The 12,046-nt window shown below is 29.4% G+C and overlaps 1 protein-coding gene across 3 annotated transcripts in view; it reads left to right on the top strand.

Annotated features, from left to right (window-relative positions):
• The window catches only part of LOC107455456 (Delta[1]-pyrroline-5-carboxylate synthase), a 46,202-nt gene extending 36,331 nt beyond the window's left edge, over positions 1–9,871 (top strand). For all 3 annotated transcript variants that reach the window (XM_016073032.3, XM_016073030.3, XM_016073031.3), the window contains exons 12-16: positions 721–916; positions 4,367–4,488; positions 4,575–4,761; positions 6,690–6,785; positions 9,520–9,871. In XM_016073032.3, coding sequence (XP_015928518.1) covers positions 721–916; positions 4,367–4,488; positions 4,575–4,761; positions 6,690–6,785; positions 9,520–9,686 — 768 coding nt within the window. In that variant the 3' untranslated portion in view covers positions 9,687–9,871. The remainder of the gene's footprint in view (positions 1–720; positions 917–4,366; positions 4,489–4,574; positions 4,762–6,689; positions 6,786–9,519) is intronic.
• Positions 9,872–12,046: the final 2,175 nt, after the last annotated feature.

Raw genomic sequence — 12,046 nt, 5'->3', positions numbered from 1 at the left:
TTAATTAGAAGAAGGAAGATTTCTCCTCGTTCTATCAATTATCTTAAATTAGGTTTTATGCCCGACAATTAAATTTACAGACGTTGTGCTATATATAGCCTAGTTAGGAATTTATTTCTGGTGTATATACATTAGCTGAAAAGGATTAAAATTAACCGAATTATGGTTTACTTCGAAATGAAAGAAAATAACTGCTATAAACGTTGAAAATTGTTATTATAGAAATATATTTCTGCATTCAAAAATTTAAATATTTTGATTTGATAAGTACGATAGGGAATACTAATGGAATGTTTCATAACTGCATAATTTTATATATTTTCCTTTAAAAATGACATTTCTATTTCATTGACATTTTACTTGAAATAATTTCTTATAGGCAACAGTAAGATTAAATAAATTATAGATTGTATCGAAATATAATAGGAGGTTTCGAAACTTATTAAAATTGCTAACTCGCGGAACCCCTTTAACTCTTACATGGAACCCTAAGATTCCGAGGAACACTATTTGAGAACAGCTGGTGTAGAGGATGCTGGCTAAAGATAGTCCAAACTTGACCTAATAGCAGTTAGGAATGACTGTGGAAAACTCATTGCAGTTGTAAAACTATCATACTAATAGTTAAAAAGTATTATTTCGTGTTACGATAGAGCCTTCGAAAACTTTTGTTTTAATATGTTGCTTTATTAAATCATTTAAACTTTGTATTCAATTTAGGTAGGAACTCGTGAAGACGTCTCAGAACTTCTACAAATGGAAAATTACATAGATTTAGTGATACCTCGAGGTTCCTCTACGTTGGTAAAAGATATTCAGAGACAAAGTAAAGGCATTCCAGTTCTTGGTCACAGCGAAGGTGTATGTCATGTATATGTTGATGAAATGGCCGATAAGGCAAAAGCAATTAAAATAAGTATGGATTATTTTATTCATTTATCAGTATTTTCGTTAATATTGTATAGGTCAGGGATGGGCAAACTACGGCCCGGGGGCCAACTGTTGCCTGCCGGAATGTTTAATCAGGCCCGCGGATAGAATTTTAACTTGCCAATCCGTGGCGAATATTAACAATATGCATCCAATTTCCTGTCTACTTTGTTTAAAGCTATTTTTGTTCTTTTTTTTTTTAACAAAGTACTGATGACCTTTTTACTTTCTCTATTTTTGTTCAACAAAACATAAATTGATGGAAATAGCTTCATTTGGTAAAATGTTGAAAGCTAAAGTTCTTTATAGAATAGCCGTAGATTGGCGCCATCTGAGGCAGTTGTTTCTAAATATGCCAAAGTTTAAGTTTTACAAATCATTACCAAAGGCTAATTTCCCAAATTTAATATCTCATGCCCAGAGAATCAGTGCTATGTTTACTTCATCTTATATATATGAACAAGTATTTTCAACTATGAACCTTAGAAAAAATCATTTCCGAAATAGACTAGCAGACAAACATTTAGCCTCGTTCCTTAAAATAAGTACATCTCACTTGGAACTTCAACGTAAGGAACTTCTAAAAATGAAATCGCAATTTCATTCATCTCATTAAATATTTAAATTAAAACTTGTATATGGTTTTTTTTATTTTAGAAGTTTTTACTTAACCCAACAAAATTTTTTGTTCGATTTTCTGCCCTCGACCAAAAAAATTTGCCCATCCCTGGTATAGATTGTGCTATTACAATATAATATAACGCCTTTGATTTAAACAACTAAAGTTGAATGGACTCAAATGGGTTTTGGTACAGATCTGAATTTAAATTCATCTCTGTGTGAAAAATTAAATTTTATTACGAATATTGAAGTACGTTTTATGACGTGAACTGAATTGTTGGTGAAACGGACAAAAATTTTAAAAAACAATTATACAATATTAAAACGTCACTGAGTTTAATGATAATATGTGCTATTTAGCAAAACCGCTAGAAAATGGAGCAAACAGACAGTCATAACCTTGATAATGCTAAAAGGTTAGCTTTGCTGTGAGTATAATCTTACTTTATTTTAAAAATTTGATCAACAAAGTTCACGGAATAATTATTCAGGAAACATCTTTTGAAAGTTGAATCAATTGAATAACACTTATGTAGCGGTAAATGTTATTCAATTATGTGTTCTAGATAAAATTAGCTTTATATATTTACCTCCTGTACAAAAATTTTAGTTTCAAGATTTTATTTGCATTGAATTAAAAGCATAATAATTGAATATAAGAATTTTGTGACTGAAGTTTTTCACGAGATGTTAAAAACCCACATAAAAGGTGGAATACCTTTAGACTTTAATAGAACATTTTGAAAAAAAGATTTTCCTCTTCAATATTTAATTTTCATCAGAAATAAAACAAATTCTGAATTGAAGATAAATATTTTACCGTAAAAATTTTTTTTTTTATGAATAATTTTATTGGGCAATTAAAAAGTGGAAAAATTATCGAAAATACCTTTCCCCCCATCTTTTTCGAAATAGCGTAAAACGATTAAATTACAACTTTTTTGTACAAGTGCTTCAAAATTTGAAAGAAAAACGTTAACAGTACGTTACGTACGAGTGTATTATTCTCTAAAAAAAGTTTTATTAGTAAAGACACGCAAATTACAGACCACTTGAATATAAGCGTTTTTTTTTTATATATATAATTAAGGTGCTTTCTTTGGTTATGAATCTGATTTCGTGGCTTAAATTGTATGCAAGCGGGGTACCTATGAGTAGGAGTGACAAGTCACCACTGACAGTATAGAGGAATTTTTTTAATGTTTTAGATTTTTTTTAAAATTATAATTTTAGAAAAATATTAAGAAATTTTTTCAATATTTGGACAAAGAATATTTTTTTAATCTTATTATTTGGGGGAGAATTGTGAAAATAAGTTTTGAGGTAAAGCATTTTTATGGGCAGGCTTAGTGTATCTTCGTTGCACAATGATAAAAAAGAAATGCATAAAAATGCATTTATAAACAGCGGTCAGAGTCATTATGCAAGAGTGCATTAAATACTGTTTCTAAAATTATTCGTATAGTTTCTACGCAGACTGCAGCTTTAAGAGATGCGTAAACAATTTTAAAAAAATATCCATATAAATTAGTTTTTAATGAAATTGATTTATGATTGTTTCACTCCCTCTTCACAAACAATCCATATATAGTGACTCTACAGAAAAGTCCAGAAAATAAATTTCAGAAAATAAATTTTTACAAATTATTGATTCTAATAAAATAACAGAAAGATTAGTATTGTGGTCAGAAATAACTATTATAAATAGTTATTTCTAAATGTCCCGCAGTGGACTGATCGTTAAGACACGGCTCTCAGCAGATCACCGAAGTCAAGCATCACGTGTGTGGGTGGCTGATCACTTTGATCAGCCTGCGTAGGAACCGGGAGTGCACGGTATCGGTCCTCGTTAAACTGTTCTTCCGAAAAGTGCTGGACTTCGCGTGCAGGTCGTCGGGCTACCGAAGTGGGAGCACCATCCCTTCTGCAGGGGATCGAAATTGTGATGGCATGTATTCGGATCATCCGCAAGGATGTTTCCCAGACAGTCGCCAATAGCTCATTGTGCAGCTCCAGTGCGATTGTTTACTTAGTTTTATTAATATGTATTATATTGCTTATATTTATTAATTCCAATCTTATTAATCTTACTTGCAAGCTATAAGCTGGCCCTATCTTCTTTTTTTCAATTTCATATTTTTTTAACTGTAAGATTTATTTTGTGTTGGTAGGTTTGTTTCCATCTTTATTTCTTCTTTCTTTTTAAACTAATTTGCATTCCTTCTTTCAATTCAACTAATTCAATTCTTTCTTTTAATCTTAAGAAAATTATTCTTTATTTTGATATACCTCATTTTCGTAAGGGAAGGCTACCCGAAGAGAATCTTCATGTTTTTACAATTAGTTTTCATTATTTTTATTTATATTTCCAAAATTTTTGTATATATATATATTTTTTCTCNTATATATATATATACATATATTAAATATTAAAGCGGTCATTACGGCATATTTTTATGCGTTGTATATTTTATATATATTTATTTATTCATTTTTTTGTTCATTTATTTATTTATTTATTTTTGATGAAATGAGAACATTTATTTCAATTTGGTTGAGCATGCCATCGACCTCGAAAAAGGGCGTGCTCCCGCCTTTTATTGAATGTATTAAACTTTCAACTATAGAAATTTTTCTCTTCACATCAGGTAATGATTTGTGTAAAGTAATTTATTTTCCCTTTTTCTAATTATTTTTATTATTTTTCCTTTTTTATTTTCATGTTTGTTTCTATTTAATTTCGACAACTCAAATAAACTTTCATAAATATTAATTTTCATACAAAATGGCTAACTTAAATGTTCTCTCCTTATAGTTAGGGACTCAAAATGTGACTACCCTTCAGCTTGCAACGCACTAGAAACTATTTTACTCCATCGCACTCATTTAGAAAACGACTTCTTTTTTGAAATTTGCAATGCGTTGAAGAAAGAAAACGTAAGTAAATATATATCCTTTAAAATTAGTGTTATTTATTACTAATTAATTAGTTAATTAATTAAACATCTTATTCTGGCTTGTAGGTGACACTCTATGCTGGACCTCGATTACATAATCAATTGACATTTGGTCCTCCACCAGCTAAATCCATGAAACTAGAGTACGGTACGTTAGAATGTGGAATTGAAATAGTTGATAGTGTGGAATCAGCAATAAGCCATATTAACACTTATGGAAGTGGACACACAGACGTCATAGTAACAGAAGATGGTATGTTTCTGCCTAAAATACTAGTCCTTAAAATAGGAATGGAATTCGAAGGAAAAAAATCCCAATCTGTCATATTTTATTCAGTTATTATTTATTCACCATTGAGCTTATAAGCTAATTAAAATATATTTTAATTAACTTATAAGCTTAATAGTGAATAAATTATGTTTTCGATTATATCGGCGCTTTGATATAAACAATTGCATGCAACTAAATATACAATTAAAGGAATAATTCCAAGAAAAAGTAGAAAAATATACTTGAGGAATTACAAACTTAATTTGCATCAAAATTATGAAGATGGTAATAAAAAAATCGACTTCTTTCAAGCGCTCAAAAAATAGGCACCCATTCTCACGACTCGCTAAATGGGAATGAGGAAATAAAAGTGTTTTGAAACAGAAAGTGTAGAGTTACCAACAGAAAAGGAAAAATAAAGGCGAAAAATAAGACAAGAAAATACATTACACTATAAAATAAACTGGAAAAATTTAAGCCTTCTACAGTTGATTCAGCTCTTGCTAAACTCACTAGACTCAAACACCCCTCTTACTATACCGTAGGAGCTAGAGAGAATAGAGAGATACAAGGAACTAGTTATTATACCATTTTTCTCCCCAGTTTGCTGCAAGATTGCTAATATACTATCCCGTTTTGTTCTAAAGTCATTTACTAGCATGTTATCAAAATTAAATTTTAGTCACTTTAAGATCCTACCAGTATTAAAATCACTGGAGCATTTGCCACATGCCTTGCCAGTGTGACATTAGCTACATCTGCCTTACTAAACGCGCTTCAAAATTTAAGCTAAAAGAACACGGTAGATAAGTCCATCTATTGCCGCATATTGTTGGGCATAAATTCGATTTCAATAACACCAAATTTTTTTTCACCCCAGTTACATCCGCTCATCTTGATGCCCTGGAATCTTGTCATATGAATGCCGATTATCTTGTTAACGACACGAGTTCCTTACAACCACTCTAAACCTCGTGCAAATACATTTTGCCCTGATTTGCCTCTCTCAATCATTACGATATTTCTAGTTTTGTTTTTTTCACTGTCGGCTACTGCATTTCTCTTGTATTGTTTTTAACCTTTACATTCTACTTTTCGTTGTCAACAAACGATTTAGCTCAAAATTTGCATTTTGCCATGAAAAATTACGTACTTTAGAAAGACGTAAAAAATTGTATACCTTACAATTCAAAATTCTTGCGACCATTATTTAATAAAATAGAAAAAAATAAACATTTACCAACATTTATTTTTTGCATCTTTATATAAATGAATTTAATACTCGTGAGCAAAAACTTTTTTAATTCACTTAAAAAGATATAGCAAAACACGTAATATACGGAATATAGCGCAGCGTGTGATTTTTTAGGGTTGCTTGTTGATTATTTGTCTCCAAGTCACTTAGCTGGTTCTTCCATCCGAAGAATACTCAAATAATGTCACTTAGCCGGTTCTTCCACTAAGCTCTTCATTTGTGTTTCACTTTTTCTTGTCCACTAACGGAACACAATCATGGTGATTTTATTTCAGGGGAAATATTATGTATCTTTCCCATTTTAATAAGTGTAAAACACTAAATAACTAAAAACGTCTACCATGAAAGGTCGTGTTTATATGAATATGATAATGTAATCTATTGTCTCAGGATTACTTAACAAAATATAAATAAAAAATAATTAATGAAAAATAATTAATAAAAAATACCCAAAAAAAATCCATTTTAATGTTAAGATTATACTTTTCACTAATAAAACAAAACTAACAACATGAAGATAATATTTCAGCCTGTAAAAATAACAAATAATTTACAGATGAATAACGTTAGATTTTTATACTATTGTATAAGTATCATTAAATTTTATATTATTATATGAAATGTCAGAACTACAATATAATTTTTTTTTCTCCAGAAAATAATGCTCGAAAATTCTTACAAGGAACTGATAGCGCAGATGTGTTTCATAATGCAAGTACCAGGTTTGCAGACGGATACCGCTTTGGTTTAGGTAAAATTTGTAACTAGAAATTTTTCATCACCAATTCCATCACCATTCCATTCCAGATTTGAAACAATTAACAATACTTTAATTCTTGAAAATTCAGTTCACAGTTTAATTGGGCACATTAGTAAAACAATCATAATATTTGTTGCTTCGACATAAATTATTGATAACACGAAGTTAAAGTAGATTAAAATAGGGATTTTTAGAATGATATTACAATAAACCGTCAAAGTAATACGATAGTGAGTTTTATTTTGTTATTTAATGAAGAAAATAGCGAAAGAATTTTAATACAGTCTAACTTTTGAAAAAATTCAAGATTCGTGTTAATTCTTTTTTAAGTCTATAGCTACTTTTTGTACTTCTAATTATGAAAGTCCATCATGAACTCCCACATATTTATTAAATACATAATATTTTAATGATTTTATAAATTGGTTCAGATAAATGGCATGAAAGTATAGATTTTTGCATAATTCTACACTTAGCAGTAAAATCATGCCTTTTTGGTAAAATTTAAAAAACAAAAAATTAAGAAAAATTTGAATGCTAATTGAAGTGTCTAAAGTTTATAAACTAAAATAAGTTGTTGCAGTTTTAGCTGTTTCAACAAAAATCAAACTTAAAATATTGTCCATTTTTATGAAGCGTCATAAACATAGTAGAAATAAAATTGTTCAAGTCATATATGCGAATATAAGTAGCTGGATTTTGTAAGAATTTCAATTAACAAGTGTGAAATTCACTTGCAAGAACGAATATCAATCAACTCTTAATAACTTGATTCAGTTTATAGATTATCCGCCGCACTACGTGGAGCGGTGAGAAAAAAATCCTAACCTACAGCAAAAATTAAATAAATAAATAACTTACATTGGGAAAAAAGTATCAGTAAAGCATTATCACAACAGCTCACTGTGATTGTGGGCCACAGCGGTTACGATTCGCGACCAACAACGTGATTTTATGATTTGATTTTATTTTATAACTGGCGTTTGAACAGCCGACTCAAGTCTGAGTTTACGATTATCAATGTTTAATTCTGTAGCTTTGTAATTTTAAACTCAACCCGGAAGACTAGGAAACTCCTAGTCAAGCATTGGAAAAAATTGCCTTCGTGGGGGCATTTTTGATAGAACTAACCAGCATTATCGTCACATGGAGAGGAAAACTACGAAAGCCTCCCACGGTCAGCCTGAAGGCAAGGGACTCTAAGCCATGATCCGTCAACAAATGAGGATGTTTTATGTCAGCACTGTGGCCGGTGTGACCTGGGAAAAGAATTCGTATCAACCAGACACAGCTGGGATTCGAATCTGTGTCACCTCATTGAGAAGCAAATGCTCTATTCCCTGAGCCACCGCGGCTCTAACAGCATGATTGTGAATATGGTTCGCATTGTGCATGAGCTGCCTTAATTTCCTAACCAATTAAGCACCCATCGATCTAAATCAAGCCTCCATCGAGGATAGAACACTAGCCTTTTACAATGACATTGTGAAATCAAAATACAGTCAATTTAGGAAAAAAAAAACAATTAATGAAACACTTGCTTGAGTTAACAATTGAGTTACATATTTATTTTGTAAATTTTAAATGTCTTCAACAACCAATAGATTTTATTTTACCTATTAAGTTGTGTTTCGAAGAAGTTCCAAATAGTGCGTTTTTAAATTCGGACGTTATTTTTATGATTCAAAACATGGGTGATTGTATAACAGGTGCACCTCAGAATTCCGGGTTTTTTGTATCATCCTTCCGGGTCTAAAAACTGAGAGAAAGGCATGTAATTTTTTCGGGAATTTCGCGTAACTCAAGACCATTGGTTTGCGACCTCTGTGAATCAAAAACTTATAATCCAAAGACATTTTCACAGAGTTCCGCTATATAAAATTCAAATTTTGAAACTTTTTGTTAAATCCCGTTAACATACATACATTCTTCCACCTTTTTGAATATTTGGAATTGCATTGGAATCCGCTAATATCTCGATTCATATCGTTTGATTTTAATATCAAACATTGGCTTTCATATTTAAATGATTTAAAAGTTACACTTTGCGATTCATATTCACGTGATTTAAAAATCCAATATCGTGATAAGTATTTACGTGTTTTTCAAGTCAATATTACGTTTTGTATTCACGTTCGTTTTTAAAATCCAATATTGTGCGATTCACATTCACCCGTTAGTAAAATCGAACATCAATTTTCGTATATCGATTTTTGTATTTATCAGTGATTTAAAAGCTGCGCATTGCGATTCATATTCACGTGATCTAAAAATCCTTCATAGTGATTCGCATTCACGCAAATTAAATGCAATATCACGATTTCTATTTTTATGTTTTTAAAATCCAACATCGTGATTCATATTCACCCGATTTTATAATCCAATATCGCGATTCTGATACGAACTAAGTTATTTCTTAAATTAGTTACGATATTCTTGATTTCATTGATAGGCAATTTAATTATAATTATGCTAAACATGTGTGGTATATAAATTGATATCGAGTTTTTGAGATTGCCATAATCACTCCTGTATAAAAATAGTAATATGTTTGTTATAAAAAATGGGATAAAAATATGCGCATAGATATTCTTCTAAAAATGCACGAAAACGTTTTTCACAGACTATTTACATAAAAGTAAAGCTAATTTTAAGCTAAAATAAATTTTAAGGAAAGTCAATTTTGAGATATCTAAACTTAATTTCAATTCTTCTTTTCTTTCAGGCGCCGAAGTTGGTATTTCAACAGCTCGAATTCATGCTCGAGGTCCTGTTGGAGTTGAAGGTCTTTTAACCACTAAATGGGTCTTGTATGGGTCAGGAAATACTGTCAGTGATTTTAACGCGGGAAAAATGAAGTATTTACATGAAGTACTTTCAATAGAGTCTTAGATTTAAATTGGTCTATATCGAAATCTTTTTTAAAAAAAAACAAAAGTACTGTCATTTTAGCATGGAAAGAACACAATAGAAAATAAATTTTTATATCCTGATATTGTAATAGGGATTTTACCAAAAATATTTCATGGCATTTTAAAAGTGGTATCTCTTGCAGAATAAAAGCACTTTCATTTTTATTTTCGAATTATTAATACAGTTGTCAAATAAAATACATCATAATTACTAATATCCAATTAGTAATCCTTTTATCCCTTACATCGCTAATCCCTTTTGTCTATAAATAAAGAAAACAAATTGTGGATTTAGCAGCAGACACACTATGCAAGGTGCAAGAGGAAGTTAATACTAACAAAATAAGAAGGCACGACTTGAGAAAGTCACTTATTTGGGACGAAACTTGGTACATTTGAAGTATAAATTAATAAGGGTGCTCAACTCTTTATAATAATAAAAAAACAAGTGCCAGCCAATTTTGAGAATATGTATTTGAAAGTCAAAACATATTTTATATACTTGTTAAATTTTAACTATACTAAAGGCCCTGTGACATAGTGGTAAAATATTTGCCTAACTATGTGACTTTGATTCCCTCAGAGAAACATTTATTTTATTTTCTCTTGCTTCTATTTTCATAAAGATTATTTTCTGTTTATATATGGCATTCATTTAAATATAATTTTATTTTATATAATTAACTTTTAATTATCTAATATTACTTGACACTTAAGTCGCAGGAATTTTTTTATCAAATATTTTTTTGTTTACAAATAGTATTAATTTAAATATAAATTATTTCATTCGTTGCATTTTTTTCTTGTTTAACTATTGGATATTACTTGACATTTAAATTGCAGTAATAGTTTACTCTTCATTTAAATAATTACATTTATAAGCAGCGCTTATAATAATTAAACATTTAGATTTGAAAGTGATTCTTTGAAAATACATTGGTTTCGTATATCCTTGTGACGCTAATTTTAATACAATTGAAAGTCTATTGACTTTGCAGAATTCCATCTTTAAACAAAATTGAGAAATAAATTCTTATGAAAACTGTATTGTGTTAACATATAAATAATTTCATCATCAATTTTCAATAAAAGGCTTTTAAAATTTCTAGCAGATCAAGAAATCCTTTTGAATGTTACTGAAGTATGATTTTAGCAGATCAACTTCAAAAACGTTGTTTATGTTAACACTGTTTATCTACCACCATTTTATTAGTTGTGCAAGATGGCGAATAATTTTTTATTTTCGAATTTTACTTGATAATTATAATCTAAATTCTTGTTTTTTGTATAATTAACTGAAATGACACTAATTAATAAAATTTTTTTATTTTTAACTATTGTAAGCACTATTTATAAATATTATTACTTTCACCATTATTATATTATTGTAATTTATATAACAAGAAATTTCTCATAATTTAAAATGTTCAGTAAATAAAATAGAATAATTTATATTGAAATTAATAATGTTCGTAAACAGAAAAAATTATTTTTGAAAAGAAGGGGAGGGGGGGGGATAGAGGGATTTACAGCGCGGATCAAACCTCTAGCATTTCGTTGTTAGGAAAGTACCTTACCACTAAGTTTCAGCATTGTTAACGAAATTAAGATTCAACTAGTACATAAAGTGTGCAAAATTTTTAAATGCGTTTTTCTCTAAATGAGGGCGCTAGAGTGTTTTATTGTTTTAAAGGAATGAGCATGTATATACTACAGTTAATACAGGTATATTACTAATAAATTTAATTCCAATCGTTCCCATCCCTTGTAAGTGGAAGTTTTAATACAAAGCATTGTACAGTTTTAAAAATCGCTGCAAAATATTAAGTAAAGGGGAAATTGAAACGGCAAAATTAAATCTTAAATGTAATAGCCTTTTTGTATCTCATTTGGTTATTGAATTACTACGAAGATATAAATCAATTAAAATTACCACATTGCTTTTTTTTTTCCTTTTTTTTAAAAAATATTTTCTAGATAAATACAGAATTCACTATCCCACAGTTCCCCAGTGATCAACTCTTCATTTTCTGTTATTTGTCTCCATTTTATATAAAACTAAACATATTTCCAAATGCATTTGATTTCCTTAGGTTGCCTATATATTTAAGCCAGAATAGTCTCATCTATCTCTTTTATTTATAAATTTAATTTTCCATACAAAAAATCGCCTATGATATAATTTTTTTATTAAATAAGTTAAAGTATTGTTAGCTATAATTATCAAATAAAAAACCTTATGGCATTAAAATATAACAAATTTTATAATTTAATTATTTACGCTGTTACGCTATTGCGCTTTATTATTATAATATATATAGAAAGGCATGTAATTTTTTC

The sequence above is a fragment of the Parasteatoda tepidariorum genome, chromosome X1 (genome assembly GCF_043381705.1).
Source record: "Parasteatoda tepidariorum isolate YZ-2023 chromosome X1, CAS_Ptep_4.0, whole genome shotgun sequence".
Classification (NCBI taxonomy): domain Eukaryota; kingdom Metazoa; phylum Arthropoda; class Arachnida; order Araneae; family Theridiidae; genus Parasteatoda; species Parasteatoda tepidariorum.
The sequence above is the reverse complement of the archived record's forward strand: the minus strand, read 5'-3'. Positions and strand labels throughout refer to the sequence as shown.